The 15,088-nt window shown below is 40.0% G+C and overlaps 1 protein-coding gene across 1 annotated transcript in view; it reads right to left on the bottom strand.

Annotated features, from left to right (window-relative positions):
- Positions 1-15,088, bottom strand: part of otog (otogelin) — an 81,883-nt gene that overhangs the window by 16,286 nt on the left and 50,509 nt on the right. The window contains exons 38-45 of the mRNA XM_058077618.1: positions 14,210-14,355; positions 14,031-14,120; positions 13,742-13,931; positions 11,848-12,068; positions 11,629-11,767; positions 9,977-10,171; positions 9,690-9,899; positions 7,851-7,955 (exon numbers count right to left, since the gene is read on the bottom strand). Of these exons, the coding sequence (XP_057933601.1) occupies positions 7,851-7,955; positions 9,690-9,899; positions 9,977-10,171; positions 11,629-11,767; positions 11,848-12,068; positions 13,742-13,931; positions 14,031-14,120; positions 14,210-14,355 (1,296 nt within the window). The remainder of the gene's footprint in view (positions 1-7,850; positions 7,956-9,689; positions 9,900-9,976; positions 10,172-11,628; positions 11,768-11,847; positions 12,069-13,741; positions 13,932-14,030; positions 14,121-14,209; positions 14,356-15,088) is intronic.

The raw sequence follows: 15,088 nt of genomic DNA on the forward strand, positions 1-15,088 counted from the left end.
AGTCATAATTATACAAAAAATAAAATTATAATATAAGATATATTTATATATAATAGAAGAGTATATATAGTTAAAAAGGACTTTATATGTATTTATCAATAAGTATAACAATTCTTATGACAGTTATGATGCTAAAATTTCAAACCCCTAATACAATGACGACGCCATGTTTAATACCCATGTGACATAACTATGACACGCATTATGTAATACTTGGTGCTTGGACAAAGTAAGCAATTGGTAAATCTAGTAGACAACAGAAAGTACTACAAGTAGAAAGAAATTCCACACATGTTCCAAACTGATCTGAGATCTACCGAAATGGAAGGTCAAGCCACAGAACTAACGACCCTTAAAAGGAAACAAGCTACCGCTAAAATTTCCTTCACAAAGAAATTTAACTTCATTCAAGAGATGGCGGATAAGATGACCGAGAAAGAACTTCAAGAGGAACTCGCTGCGTTGTCCAGATATTACTGGAAAGTCAGCGACACAAGCGAAGACTATAAAACCGGACTCCTCGAAATGGAAACCGTGGATGGAGAAACTGCGGGAAAAGACGTCATAAAAATCTTGGAAGACGACGCGAGGAAAACAAAACTGAAACTCGAGGAAGCCGAGGAACTCGTCCGATCCAGTTTAGTCACGAACCACATGGAGCACAGCCTTATATCGGTATTCCGAAGAACCGAAATAGAATGCGATATCGTGAAACGACTCTCCCCAGCTGACATAAACCGGAATGACTACAAAACACATTTAGACGACTTGGAAAAACGGGTGACGGAAACGACACAAGCTTTATCAGCATGGCGAATGTGGGTACCGCCGAACGAGAAAAACGAAATCGAGGCAAGGGTCCGCAAAATCCTGGAAACTAAAAGTTTCCTGGACCATAGAAAATCCCAATTCCGTACCCTGGAGACCGAGAAAGAGAGGTTAGTTCAACCACAGCTAGTCGCAGTGCGTCCGGTACCGGTTTTCAGAGACCACAACAGATGGGCATATCAAAACGATGAAGAAAACGGTTTTGAACAAAACTACCAACACAACATCCATTACCCGAACGAGTCTGACTATTCTTTTGAACGAAAACAAGCGTTCACCAGATCGTCATCTTCAAGGAAAGACTCTGAGAGTTCCTGTATTATGTGCGGAGATGATCGCCATTATGATAAAAACCTCGTTAAGCAGTTCAAGGGATTCGGACTATATGACAAAAAGTCTACAGTGGCAAGATTCGGAACATCGGAAATGTGTCCGGGATGCCAGGATGAAGACGAACATTACGATAAAGCCTACGTCTGCGGTCATAAAAAATGCAAAAGGGATCATCAGTACTTTCTTTGTCCGAGAAAAGTCAAGGGAAGTCAAAGAAGAAAAGATCGAATCGGTACTCTCACCAACGAACAGATACGAGTATTGTCCAGTTTGTCGCCGGAAGGGATCGAGGAGGCCAGAAAGTTCTTGTCGCTCGAAACCAAGAAGTCTTCCGCAAACAAATCAGGCACTTTCATTAGTCCTGATGCATCAAAAATCGAAATTGACCGACCGACTGGTTGCATGGTTCAGACAACCGAACCAAAAACCGCAAGAGTGAATATTCCTCACACGGAAGAGGATTTACTTCACATGGATTCCGTTCTGACAACAACTCAAGGAATTCCAGAACAAAACGTTCTCGATTTCGCTCAATAGGTTCCCTAGAACCAGGAAGGATCTTGGAGTCTCTACTCTGGATTGGAAACACCAAGGTTCCGCAATGAGTTTTCAAAATTAGACTAATCTACTAATTACTACATCCTACCAGAACCGGGTCTTACTGGTTGATCTAAGGATCAAATCCAACCAGCTGAAAAACTGCGGTCATAAAAAATGCAAAAGGGATCATCACTACTTTCTTCGCCCGAGAAAAGTCAAGGGAAGTCAAAGAAGAAAAGATCGAATCGGTACTCTCACCAACGAACAGATACGAGTATTGTCCAGTTTGTCGCCGGAAGGGATCGAGGAAGCCAGAAAGTTCTTGTCGCTTGAAACCAAGAAGTCTTCCGCAAACAAATCAGGAATTAGTCCTGATGCATCAAAAATCGAAAACGCCGTCGCTCAAGTCAACACCGAAGACCGACCGACCGGTTGCATGGTTCAGACAACCGAACAAAAAACCGCAAAAGTGAATATTCCTCACATGGAAGAGGATTTACTTCACGTGGATTCCGTTCTGACAACAACTCAAGGAATTCCAGAACAAAACGTTCTCGATTTCGCTCAATAGGTTCCCTAGAACCAGGAAGAATCTTGGAGTCTCTACTCTGGATTGGAAACACCAAGGTTCCGCAATGAGTTTTCCAAATTAGACTAATCTACTAATTACTACATCCTACCAGAACCGGGTCTTACTGGTTGATCTAAGGATCAAATCCAACCAGCTGAAAAACTGCGACCATAAAAAATGCAAAATGGATCATCACTACTTTCTTCGCCCGAGAAAAGTCAAGGGAAGTCAAAGAAGAAAAGATCGAATCGGTACTCTCACCAACGAACAGATACGAGTATTGTCCAGTTTGTCGCCGGAAGGGATCGAGGAAGCCAGAAAGTTCTTGTCGCTCGAAACCAAGAAGTCTTCCGCAAACAAATCAGGAATTAGTCCTGATGCATCAAAAATCGAAATCGAAAACGCCGTCGTTCAAGTCAACACCGAAGACCGACCAACTGGTTGCATGGTTCAGACAACCGAACCAAAAACCGCAAGAGTGAACATTCCTCACATGGAAGAGGATTTACTTCACGTGGATTCCGTTCTGACAACAACTCAAGGAATTCCAGAACAAAACGTTCTCGATTTCGCTCAATAGGTTCCCTAGAACCAGGAAGGATCTTGGAGTCTCTACTCTGGATTGGAAACACCAAGGTTCCGCGATGAGTTTTCCAAATTAGGCTAATCTACTAATTACGACATCCTACCAGAACCGGGTCTTACTGGTTGATCTAAGGATCAAATCCAACCAGCTGAAAAACTGCCACCATAAAAAATGCAAAATGGATCATCACTACTTTGTTCGCCCGAGAAAAGTCAAGGGAAGTCAAAGAAGAAGAGATCGAATCGGTACTCTCACCAACGAACAGATACGAGTATTGTCCAGTTTGTCGCCGGAAGGGATCGAGGAGGCCAGAAAGTTCTTGTCGCTCAAAACCAAGAAGTCTTCCGCAAACAAATCAGGCATTAGTCCTGATGCATCAAAAATCGAAAACGGCGTCGCTGAAGTCAACACCGAAGACCGACCGACCGGTTGCATGGTTCAGACAACCGAAAAAAAAACCGCAAGAGTGAATATTCCTCACACGGAAGAGGATTTACTTCACATGGATTCCGTTCTGACAACAACTCAAGGAATTCCAGAACAAAACGTTCTCGATTTCGCTCAATAGGTTCCCTAGAACCAGGAAGGATCTTGGAGTCTCTACTCTGGATTGGAAACACCAAGGTTCCGCAATGAGTTTTCCAAATTAGACTAATCTACTAATTACTACATCCTACCAGAACCGGGTCTTACTGGTCGATCTAAGGATCAAATCCAACCAGCTGAAAAACTGCGGTCATAAAAAATGCAAAAGGGATCATCACTACTTTCTTCGCCCGAGAAAAGTCAAGGGAAGTCAAAGAAGAAAAGATCGAATCGGTACTCTCACCAACGAACAGATACGAGTATTGTCCAGTTTGTCGCCGGAAGGGATCGAGGAAGCCAGAAAGTTCTTGTCGCTTGAAACCAAGAAGTCTTCCGCAAACAAATCAGGAATTAGTCCTGATGCATCAAAAATCGAAAACGCCGTCGCTCAAGTCAACACCGAAGACCGACCGACTGGTTGCATGGTTCAGACAACCGAACCAAAAACCGCAAGAGTGAATATTCCTCACACGGAAGAGGAATCACTTCACGTGGATTCCGTTCTGACAACAACTCAAGGAATTCCAGAACAAAACGTTCTCGATTTCGCTCAATAGGTTCCCTAGAACCAGGAAGGATCTTGGAGTCTCTACTCTGGATTGGAAACACCAAGGCTCTGCGATGAGTTTTCCAAATTAGGCAAATCTACTAACTACTGCATCCTACCAGAACCGGGTCTTACTGGTTGATCTAAGGATCAAATCCAACCAGCTCAAAAACTGGGGCCATAAAAAATGCAAAAGGGATCATCACTACTTTCTTCGCCCGAGAAAAGTCAAAGGAAGTCAAAGAAGAAAAGATCGAACCGGTACTCTCACCAACGAACAGATACGAGTATTGTCCAGTTTGTCGCCGGAAGGGATCGAGGAAGCCAGAAAGTTCTTGTCGCTTGAAACCAAGAAGTCTTCCGCAAACAAATCAGGCGCTTTCATTAGTCCTGATGCATCAAAAATCGAAAACGCCGTCGTTCAAGTCAACACCGAAGACCGACCAACTGGTTGCATGGTTCAGACAACCGAACCAAAAACCGCAAGAGTGAACATTCCTCACACGGAAGAGGATTTACTTCACATGGATTCCGTTCTGACAACAACTCAAGGAATTCCAGAACAAAACGTTCTCGATTTCGCTCAATAGGTTCCCTAGAACCAGGAAGAATCTTGGAGTCTCTACTCTGGATTGGAAACACCAAGGTTCCGCAATGAGTTTTACAAATTAGACTAATCTACTAATTACTACATCCTACCAGAACCGGGTCTTACTGGTTGATCTAAGGATCAAATCCAACCAGCTCAAAAACTGGGGCCATAAAAAATGCAAAAGGGATCATCACTACTTTCTTCGCCCGAGAAAAGTAAAGGGAAGTCAAAGAAGAAAAGATCGAATCGGTACTCTCACCAACGAACAGATACGAGTATTGTCGAGTTTGTCGCCGGAAGGGATCGAGGAAGCCAGAAAGTTCTTGTCACTCGAAACCAAGAAGTCTTCCGCAAACAAATCAGGCATTAGTCCTGATGCATCAAAAATCGAAAACGGCGTCGCTGAAGTCAACACCGAAGACCGACTGAACGGTTGCATGGTTCAGACAACCGAACCAAAAACCGCAAGAGTGAATATTCCTCACACGGAAGAGGATTTACTTCACGTGGATTCCGTTCTGACAACAACTCAAGGAATTCCAGAACAAAACGTTCTCGATTTCGCTCAATAGGTTCCCTAGAACCAGGAAGGATCTTGGAGTCTCTACTCTGGATTGGAAACACCAAGGTTCCGCAATGAGTTTTCCAAATTAGACTAATCTACTAATTACTACATCCTACCAGAACCGGGTCTTACTGGTCGATCTAAGGATCAAATCCAACCAGCTCAAAAACTGCGACCATAAAAAATGCAAAATGGATCATCACTACTTTCTTCGCCCGAGAAAAGTCAAGGGAAGTCAAAGAAGAAAAGATCGAATCGGTATTCTCACCAACGAACAGATACGAGTATTGTCCAGTTTGTCGCCGGAAGGGATCGAGGAAGCCAGAAAGTTCTTGTCGCTCGAAACCAAGAAGTCTTCCACAAACAAATCAGGCATTAGTCCTGATGCATCAAAAATCGAAAACGCCATCACTCAAGTCAACACCGAAGACCGACCGACTGGTTGCATGGTTCAGACAACCGAACCAAAAACCACAAGAGTGAATATTCCTCACATGGAAGAGGATTTACTTCACGTGGATTCCGTTCTGACAACAACTCAAGGAATTCCAGAACAAAACGTTCTCAATTTCGCTCAATAGGTTCCCTAGAACCAGGAAGGATCTTGGAGTCTCTACTCTGGATTGGAAACACCAAGGTTCCGCAATGAGTTTTCCAAATTAGACTAATCTACTAATTACTACATCCTACCAGAACCGGGTCTTACTGGTTGATCTAAGGATCAAATCCAACCAGCTCAAAAACTGGGGCCATAAAAAATGCAAAAGGGATCATCACTACTTTCTTCGCCCGAGAAAAGTCAAGGGAAGTCAAAGAAGAAAACATCGAACCGGTACTCTCACCAACGAACAGATACGAGTATTGTCCAGTTTGTCGCCGGAAGGGATCGAGGAAGCCAGAAAGTTCTTGTCGCTCGAAACCAAGAAGTCTTCCGCAAACAAATCAGGCGCTTTCATTAGTCCTGATGCATCAAAAATCGAAAACACCGTCGTTCAAGTCAACACCGAAGACCGACCAACTGGTTGCATGGTTCAGACAACCGAACCAAAAACCGCAAGAATGAATATTCCTCACACGGAAGAGGAATTACTTCACATGGATTCCGTTCTGACAACAACTCAAGGAATTCCAGAACAAAACGTTCTCGATTTCGCTCAATAGGTTCCCTAGAACCAGGAAGGATCTTGGAGTCTCTACTCTGGATTGGAAACACCAAGGTTCCGCAATGAGTTTTCAAAATTAGACTAATCTACTAATTACTACATCCTACCAGAACCGGGTCTTACTGGTTGATCTAAGGATCAAATCCAACCAGCTGAAAAACTGCAACCATAAAAAATGCAAAATGGATCATCACTACTTTCTTCGCCCGAGAAAAGTCAAGGGAAGTCAAAGAAGAAAAGATTGAACCGGTACTCTCACCAACGAACAGATACGAGTATTGTCCAGTTTGTCGCCGGAAGGGATCGAGGAAGCCAGAAAGTTCTTGTCGCTCGACACCAAGAAATCTTCCGCAAACAAATCAGGCACTTTCATTAGTCCTGATGCATCAAAAATCGAAATCGTCAAAAACGGCGTCTCTCAAGTCAACACCGAAGACCGACCGACTGGTTGCATGGTTCAGACAACCGAACCAAAAACCGCAAGAGTGAATATTCCTCACACGGAAGAGGATTTACTTCACATGGATTCCGTTCTGACAACAACTCAAGGAATTCCAGAACAAAACGTTCTCGAATTCGCTCAATAGGTTCGCAGTTGACCGAGATGATACCAAACAACACCTGATTCAAGTATCCCCTCTTGATGAGTGTTCCCAATTAGGTTAATCTACTAATTACTACCCCCTACCAGAACCGGTTCTTACTGGTTGCTCTAAGGATCAAGTCCAACCAGATCAAAAACCCACAAGTTCTCAAGAAAACTAAGTGATTTACCGAACGTTTGGGTTTTTTTAAGCAAGAAAACTGATTGAAAACTGATTCATCCAAACTCTGGTCAAGTGCAAGAACGAACATCGGAAAGAAACCAAACGTCCATCTTGAGAAACTTCACAGCTTCAAAAATGTTGAAGAACATACTGGGAATAGAACCAGGAAGGATCTTGGAGTCTCTACTCCTCCGGATTGGAAACACCAAGGTTCCGCGATGAGTTTTCCGAATTAGGCGAATCTACTAATTAGTACACCCTACCAGAACCGGGTCTTACTGGTCGATCTAAGGATCAAGTTAAAAAACCAGCTCAAAAACTCACAAGTTCTCAAGAAAACTAAGTGATTTACCGAACGTTTGGGTTTTTTTAAGCAAGAAAACTGATTGAAAACTGATTCATCCAAACTCTGGTCAAGTGCAAGAACGAACATCGGAAAAAAAACCAAACATCCATCTTGAGAAACTTCGCAACTTCAAAAAAAAAAACACCCAGCACATCCAATGTTGAAGAACATACTGGGAATAGAACCAGGAAGGATCTTGGAGTCTCAACTCCTCCGGATTGGAAACACCAAGGTTCCGCGATGGGTTTTCCGAATTAGGCTAATCTACTAATTACTACATCCTACCAGAACCGGGTCTTACTGGTCGATCTAAGGATCAAGTCCAACCAGATCAAAAACCCACAAGTTCTCAAGAAAACTAAGTGATTTACCGAACCTTTGGGTTTTCTAGCAAGAAAACTGATTGAAAACTGCTGTGTTTACTCACCACACTCATAGTCCGGGCAGCAGGAGTCCTGTCTGTAGTACGACACCAGCCTCTCCTCAGGTTCACACTCAGGGGGGACAAGGTCACACAGGGTCTGATTACACACTGCAAGGTCATAGCATCTCATTAAACGCTGTACTTCCTCGGTTTATCAACCAAGTCCATCTGTAGACCGTGATGTCATTGGTTGAATTTCTACTGAAAATTAACTCACGGAACACTGTACACCAGGGGTCTCAAACACGTGGCCCGCGGGCCAAATGTGGCCCGCAGGTCACTAGTTTGAGGCCCCCCGCCTTGATATGAAAGTTTTAATGTAAGTTTGATATGAATTATTACGTTTGATTCATGTTCATGTTAAAGGTTAAATAACTGTTAATAGTTATCCTCCCTATGCGTGTGGAAGTGGTAAGTTTTTGGCTATTTAAGTTGAAAGGAAATAACTTGAAGGCTACCGTTTAGGTGGCTAGCTCTCTAGTTTGTGAGTTAGCATGTGTCTCGAGACCCTGCAGTTGCGCAATATGTTGTAAATAAAAAGAGTTTAAATGTGACTATAGTCGTGTTTTGTCATGTCTACAGGGCTCTAATAATGCTTTGTTCATTTTAATATGAAAAAAATCATTTGCCACTAACAACAAATCTTGCGATTTGTCTGGCATCTTTGGAGAGTTTTCTGGTATTTTGGGGACTCAAAAGTGAAAGCACGTATTATTCTGTATTGTGTTGACAGATCCGCCCCATTCAATGACTTATTCCGCAAACGTTGTTTCCACCCCAGGGGGGAACGCAAGGTTAGCTTAATCAGGCGCGTTACATAATGATAAATTTAATAATACAACAATACAGGTCATCATAATAGGTCGTTTTTTCGTAAAAATTGACCCCGTTGGGTCTCAAATGTCAACAAAAGCGGGTAAAAATATACATTGGATATTTTTTACTAAAAAGAAAAACACTAAATTTTCTAAAAAAGCCACTAACAACAAATTTAGCGACTTTTTCTGGCATCTTTGGGGAGTTTTCAGGTATTTTGGGGACTCAACAGTGAAAGCACGTATTATTCTGCATTGTGTTGTTGACAGATCCGCCCCGTTCAACGATTTATTCAGCAAACGTTGTTTCCAACCCACGGGGGGAACGCGAGGTTAGCTAAATCAGGCGTGTTACATAATGATAAATTGAACTATAAAGGTCATCATAATAGGTAGTTTTTCGTAAAGATTGACCCCTTTGGGTCTCAAATGTCAACAAAAGCGGGTAAAAATGTACATTGGATATTTTTTACTAAAAAGAAAAACACAAAATTTTCTAAAAAAAAAAGCCACTAACAACAAATCTAGTGACTTTTTTGGGCATTTTTTTTCAAGTTTTCAGGTATTTTGGGGACTCAACAGTGAAAGCACGTATTATTCTGCATTGTGTTGTTGACAGATCCGCCCCGTTCAACGACTTATTCAGCAAACATTGGTTCCAGCCCACGGGGGGAACGCGAGGTTAGCTAAATCAGGCGTGTTATATAATGATAAATTTAACTATAAAGGTCATCATAATAGGTAGTTTTTTCGTAAAAATTGACCCCTTTGGGTCTCAAATGTCAACAAAAGCGGGTAAAAATGTACATTGGGTATTTTTTACTAAAAAAAACACTAAATTTTCTAAAAAAAAAAAAGCCACTAACAACAAATTTAGCGACTTTTTCTGGCATCTTTGGGGAGTTTTCAGGTATTTTGGGGACTCAAAAGTGAAAGCACGTATTATTCTGCATTGCACTGTTGTTGTACTGCTATAATATGCTATGTATTAAATATAGCCGCAAATATAGTCGCACTGTGGCCTTACCGCAGACTTTCCGGGGGCAGCAGCTCGCGTTTTCCGCTAGGCTAACGACCACTTCCCCTTCCCGCCGACACACGGGCGCGTCCACGGTGGAACAGTTGAACTCCACGGGGACAACCGTGTCCTTGTCACAGCGGTACATACAACAAGCGTCCTTTGAGGCCTTCCACACTTCGCCGTGTGCACGTGGAATCCCAGAACTGTCAGTGCAGGCTACAAACACGCCACAATTAATCAGGAATTAATTATAATTAATCATGATACAGATACATAGATACGTGGGATCTTACCGCACTTGCTGGGAGGAATACAGAGAGCGGAGTAAGGTCGATGAAGTAGCGTTCCTTGGGGACACACGCAACCCTCGGTGAGCCCTGAGCAATGGTCTGGGTCTGGGTCTGAGTCAAAGTCCGGGTGGGGGCAAGACTGGGATGTGCAGACCGGCAGGCAGGCCTTATAACGGAGCGTGTCAGGACACGTGAAGGCTGCAGGAAGACACAAAACATCCATACAGAAGAAAAATGTACACAGTGGTACACATGTGCTTTATACTTGCTAATGCTAATGCTAATGGTAATGGTTTAATTAGATTTGAACATGCATCAGATTACAATTGAATGCATCACATAATCAGTTCCCAGTTCCACATGTCCAAAAAGAGTAGGAAGAAGCAAAGCTTATTAAATCCTACCCCTCCATCTGGTACTTTTACAATCACTAACTGTTACATTTGTTCACTTCCTGCTTTCCTAATATAGTTTAAGTTTTGGTTTTTTTTTGTCAATTTTTTGATTTTTTTCTAATTTTTATTTAAATAATATAATTAAATTTAATATAATAATATATAATATATATAATTTAATATTTATATATAATATATTAATATAATTCCATTTTTTTTACCATTTGGTACTTTTACAATCAGTAACTGTTACATTTGTTCACTTCATTGCTTTCCTAATATAGTTTAAGTTTGTTTTTTTTTTCGTCAATCTTTTTTAATTTAAATACTATAAATAAATTTTATATAATAATATATAATACATATATAATATTAATATATATATTTTTTTTTAAAAATTAAAAAATATATATATTTTAGATTTTTTAGTTTTACTATTTGGTACTTTTACAATCAGTAACTGTTACATTTGTTCACTTCCTGCTTTCCTAAAAGTTTGGGTTTTTTTTGTAATTTTTAAAAAAAATAATATAATTAAATTAATATAATAATATATAATATATATATTTAATATTAATATATATATAATATATTAATATAATTAAAAATCAAAAATATATATATTTTTTACATTTTTTATTTTTTTATTTTTACTATTTGGTACAATCAGTAACTGTTACATTTGTTCACTTCCTGCTTTCCTGAAAGTTTTGGGGGTTTTTTGTAATTGTTTTATTTTTTTTCAAATTTTTATTTAAATAATATAATTAAATTAATATAATAATATATAATATATATATTTAATATATATATATATATATATATAATATTAATATAATTTAAAAAATAAAATATATACATTAAAAAAAAAATTTTACTATTTGGTACAATCAGTAACTGTTACATTTGTTCACTTCCTGCTTTCCTAATATAGTTTTAAGTTTTTTTTATTATTTTTTTTTTTGTCCCGTACCGAATTACGAGGTGATATGACCATACAATGACATAATGGATACCATAGTAACCGTCAATATAGTGATATAGTGAATATTTGTTTTTTTTATATATATTTGTAATATGAGGTTTCCAGCTCATATTTTCATGTATTGTGATCCCCAGAAATGTATTTTCCTTCACCCTTTCAATGTCTACACCGTCTATTTGTATTTGCTTTCTACTGTTACCAAACAGCATGATTTTAGTTTTATTTAAGTTTAGTTTGAAGTTTTTAGTGTGACTTTACAGAGGATGAAAACTTACGACAGTAATCTGGTCTCCTCCACTCAATGCAGATGTTGAACTTGTGGCAAGAGGCTACGTAGGCAGCTAGCGCCACACAATGGTTGTTTACATACTCGACATCTTGGACCCAAACCTCACAGAATGTGCTTGGAGAGACCTAGAAGAATTTAAAATATATATATATAACATATATAATATGATAGGGGTGGAGGGGGGTGGGGGGGTCTGAGAACCTACAAAGGTGTGACACTGGAAGAAGGCGGGGTTCCGCAGCATGACCAAGCAGCGAGAGCAGTCACTGGTGGAGCAATTGAACTGGCGACGCCGACTGGGACTGACGTAGCTGGTGGTGTTGGGAACCTGCCAGCTGTCAATAAAGAGAGACGGGTCCTCGCCCCGTTCAAGAGTGGTGCCATTGGGTAAAATCAAGTCGTTGCTTGGGTCTCCGTCACAGAAACCTGTCAAAAAATTAAAAAAAAAAAAATTACAAATCATAAAGAAATTATGATCTGATTGAATTTCCAGGATTACAAAATACTGGATTTTCCGGAATATAAGTCGCAATTTTTTTCATCGGTTGGCTATTCCTGCTCGCCAACCACTCATCCACCGTGCAGCCATATTTTCATTTTATTTTTCTTATCATTACAGTATAAAAAACCTGTTTATGACCTTGTATCAGAGCCCTCCAGCCATAAAATAACACCCCTATAGTCACCGTTACTCTCCTACCAGCCAATATAGTAGACATTAGCCAGCCAATCACAGGGCACATATAGTCAAACAACCATTCACACTCACATTCATAGTCACCGTTACTAATAAAGACAAAGGTCAGAGAGGCGGGGTACACCCTGGACTGGTGGCCACAGCCAATCACAGGGCACATATAGTCAAACAACCATTCACACTCACCCATCAGCATTTTCTTAAAAAAAAAAAAAAAACTGCAAAAAAAGATTATATATTTTTTAATTATTATTATTTTATTTTAATTATTTAATTATTAGTTTATATAATTATGTGTAATTATTTAATTTTCAGTATTATTTAATTATTGTATATTATATTTATATTCAGATTATTTAATATAATTATTAGGGAAAAAATTCATGACGAGAAATTTGGGAAAATTTTCCAAAAATTGGGTGGAAAAAAAAAATTAAAGTAAAAATATTATAAGACTAAGGTCAGAGAGGCGGGGTACACCCTGGACTGGTGGCCAGCCAATCACAGGGCACATATAGTCAAACAACCATTCACACTCACATTTATACCTATGGATAATTTGGAGTCGCTAATTAACCTAGCATGTTTTTGGAATGTGGGAGGAAACCGGAGTACCCGGAAAAAAAAACCACGCAAAGTCCACACAGAGATGACCGAGGGTGGAATTGAACTCGGGTCTCCTATCTGTGAGGCCATATTTTTATCATTACAGTATAAAAAACCTGTTTACGACCTTGTATCAGAGCCCTCTAGCCATAAAATAACACCCCTATAGTCAACGTTACTCTCCTACCAGCCAATATAGTAGCCATTAGCCAGCCAATCACAGGGCACATACGTATAGTCAAACAACCATTCACACTCACATTCATACCTATGGACAATTTGGAGTCGCTAATTAACCTAGCATGTTTTTGGAATGTGGGAGGAAACCGGAGTACCCGGAAAAAAAAACCCACGCAAAGTCCACACAGAGGTGACTGAGGATGGAATTGAACTCGGGTCTCCTAGCTGTGAGGCCTGCGCACTAACCACTCCCACACCGTGCAGCCATATTTTTATCATTACAGTATAAAGTATCAGAGCCCTCTAGCCATAGAATAACACCCCTATAGTCACAGTTACTCTCCTACCAGCCAATCACAGGGCACATATAGTCAAACAACCATTCACACTCACATTCATACCTATGGACAATTTGGAGTCGCTAATTAACCTAGCATGTTTTTGGAATGTGGCCGTAAACCGGAGTACCCGGAACAAAACGGGGAGAACATGCAAACTCCACACAGAAGGTGGGATCGAACTCAGGTCTAATAGCTGTGAGCCCCGCGTGCTAACCACTCATCCACCGTACAGCCTCTACCCGAATTAAGTACTAATAATTCCAAACACTTCGTACCACAGAGTCCCATCATGGTGGGCGGCTTGTTGCTAGCGTTGTCGGCGTCGATCACCATCATTCCGGTGCTGTGATACCACTGCAGCTTAAGACCAGCCGGGCTTCGAACCAGGTACATGTTGCCCGTGTCGTAGATCTCGAAACCAAATTTTTTAAATCGAGGCCTGGCATAGCGTGAGTTGACAAAGAGCTGGTGAAAAAAAAAATAATTTATTTTTTTTTTCAAATTATTTTTGACATATCCACACATGGGAGTTGTTATGTCAACATAAGCGGCGCCTTATCCTACCCTCCTCTGAAGCCGGTTGATGACGACGTGGTGGGAATTGTGAGTGATGTTGAGCGAAACCAAACAAAGGTTGGTCAAATTCCCCAGAAGCTTTTAAAGAAAATTGACATATGAAAAAAAAAGTGATATTATTATGAATAATATGTATGATAAGTATAATAATAATAATAATGACTTACTGCTGACTCAGCAGGACACTCCTGAACCAGAACACTGACGGTCTCATTGGGCTGCTGGGCCGCTATGAAGGAAGCCGCTTTATGGATGCCGACGCTGTTCCCATCAAATGTGATCACGTTCAAGTCTGGGAACACGGAGCAGCGACCTGGAAGCGAAGAAAAATACTCATGAAATGTAATGGTAATGGTAATTGGTAATGGTTTAATTGGATTTGAACATGCATCAGATTACAATTGAATGCATCACATAATCAGTTCCCAGTTCCACATGTCCAAAAGGAGTAGGAAGAAACAAAGCTTATTAAATCCTACCCCTCCATCTGGTACTTTTACAATCAGTAACTGTTACATTTGTTCACTTCCTGCTTTCCTATTATAGTTTTTTTATTTTCAGTAATTAAATTAATTTAAAAAATTTAAAAAACAATTTAAAAAAAAATATTTTTTTTTATTTAAAAAAATATATTTTTTTATTTTAAAAAAATAATTTTAATTTTTTTATTTTGTGTTTATTTATTTATCTATCATGTTTTTGGAATGTGGGAAGAAACCGGAGTACCTGGAAAAAAACACACGGGAGAACGTGCAAATTCCACACAGACATGGCCGAGTGTGGAATTGAACTCGGGTCTCCTAGCTGCGAGGCCTGTGTGCTAACTTACATCGTCACTCTTACATTGGTATTCATTAGAGATGAGTATCCATACAGTTCCCAGTCCCACATGTCCAAAAGGAGTAGGAAGAAGCAAAGCTTATTAAATCCTAACCCTCCATCTGGTACTTTTACTATCAGTAACTGTTACATTTGTTCACTTCCTGCTTTCCTAATATAGTCTAAGTTTTTTTTTCAGTAATTAAATTAATTAAAAATTATTAATT

Source organism: Doryrhamphus excisus, chromosome 7, assembly GCF_030265055.1.
Source record: "Doryrhamphus excisus isolate RoL2022-K1 chromosome 7, RoL_Dexc_1.0, whole genome shotgun sequence".
NCBI classification, from domain to species: domain Eukaryota; kingdom Metazoa; phylum Chordata; class Actinopteri; order Syngnathiformes; family Syngnathidae; genus Doryrhamphus; species Doryrhamphus excisus.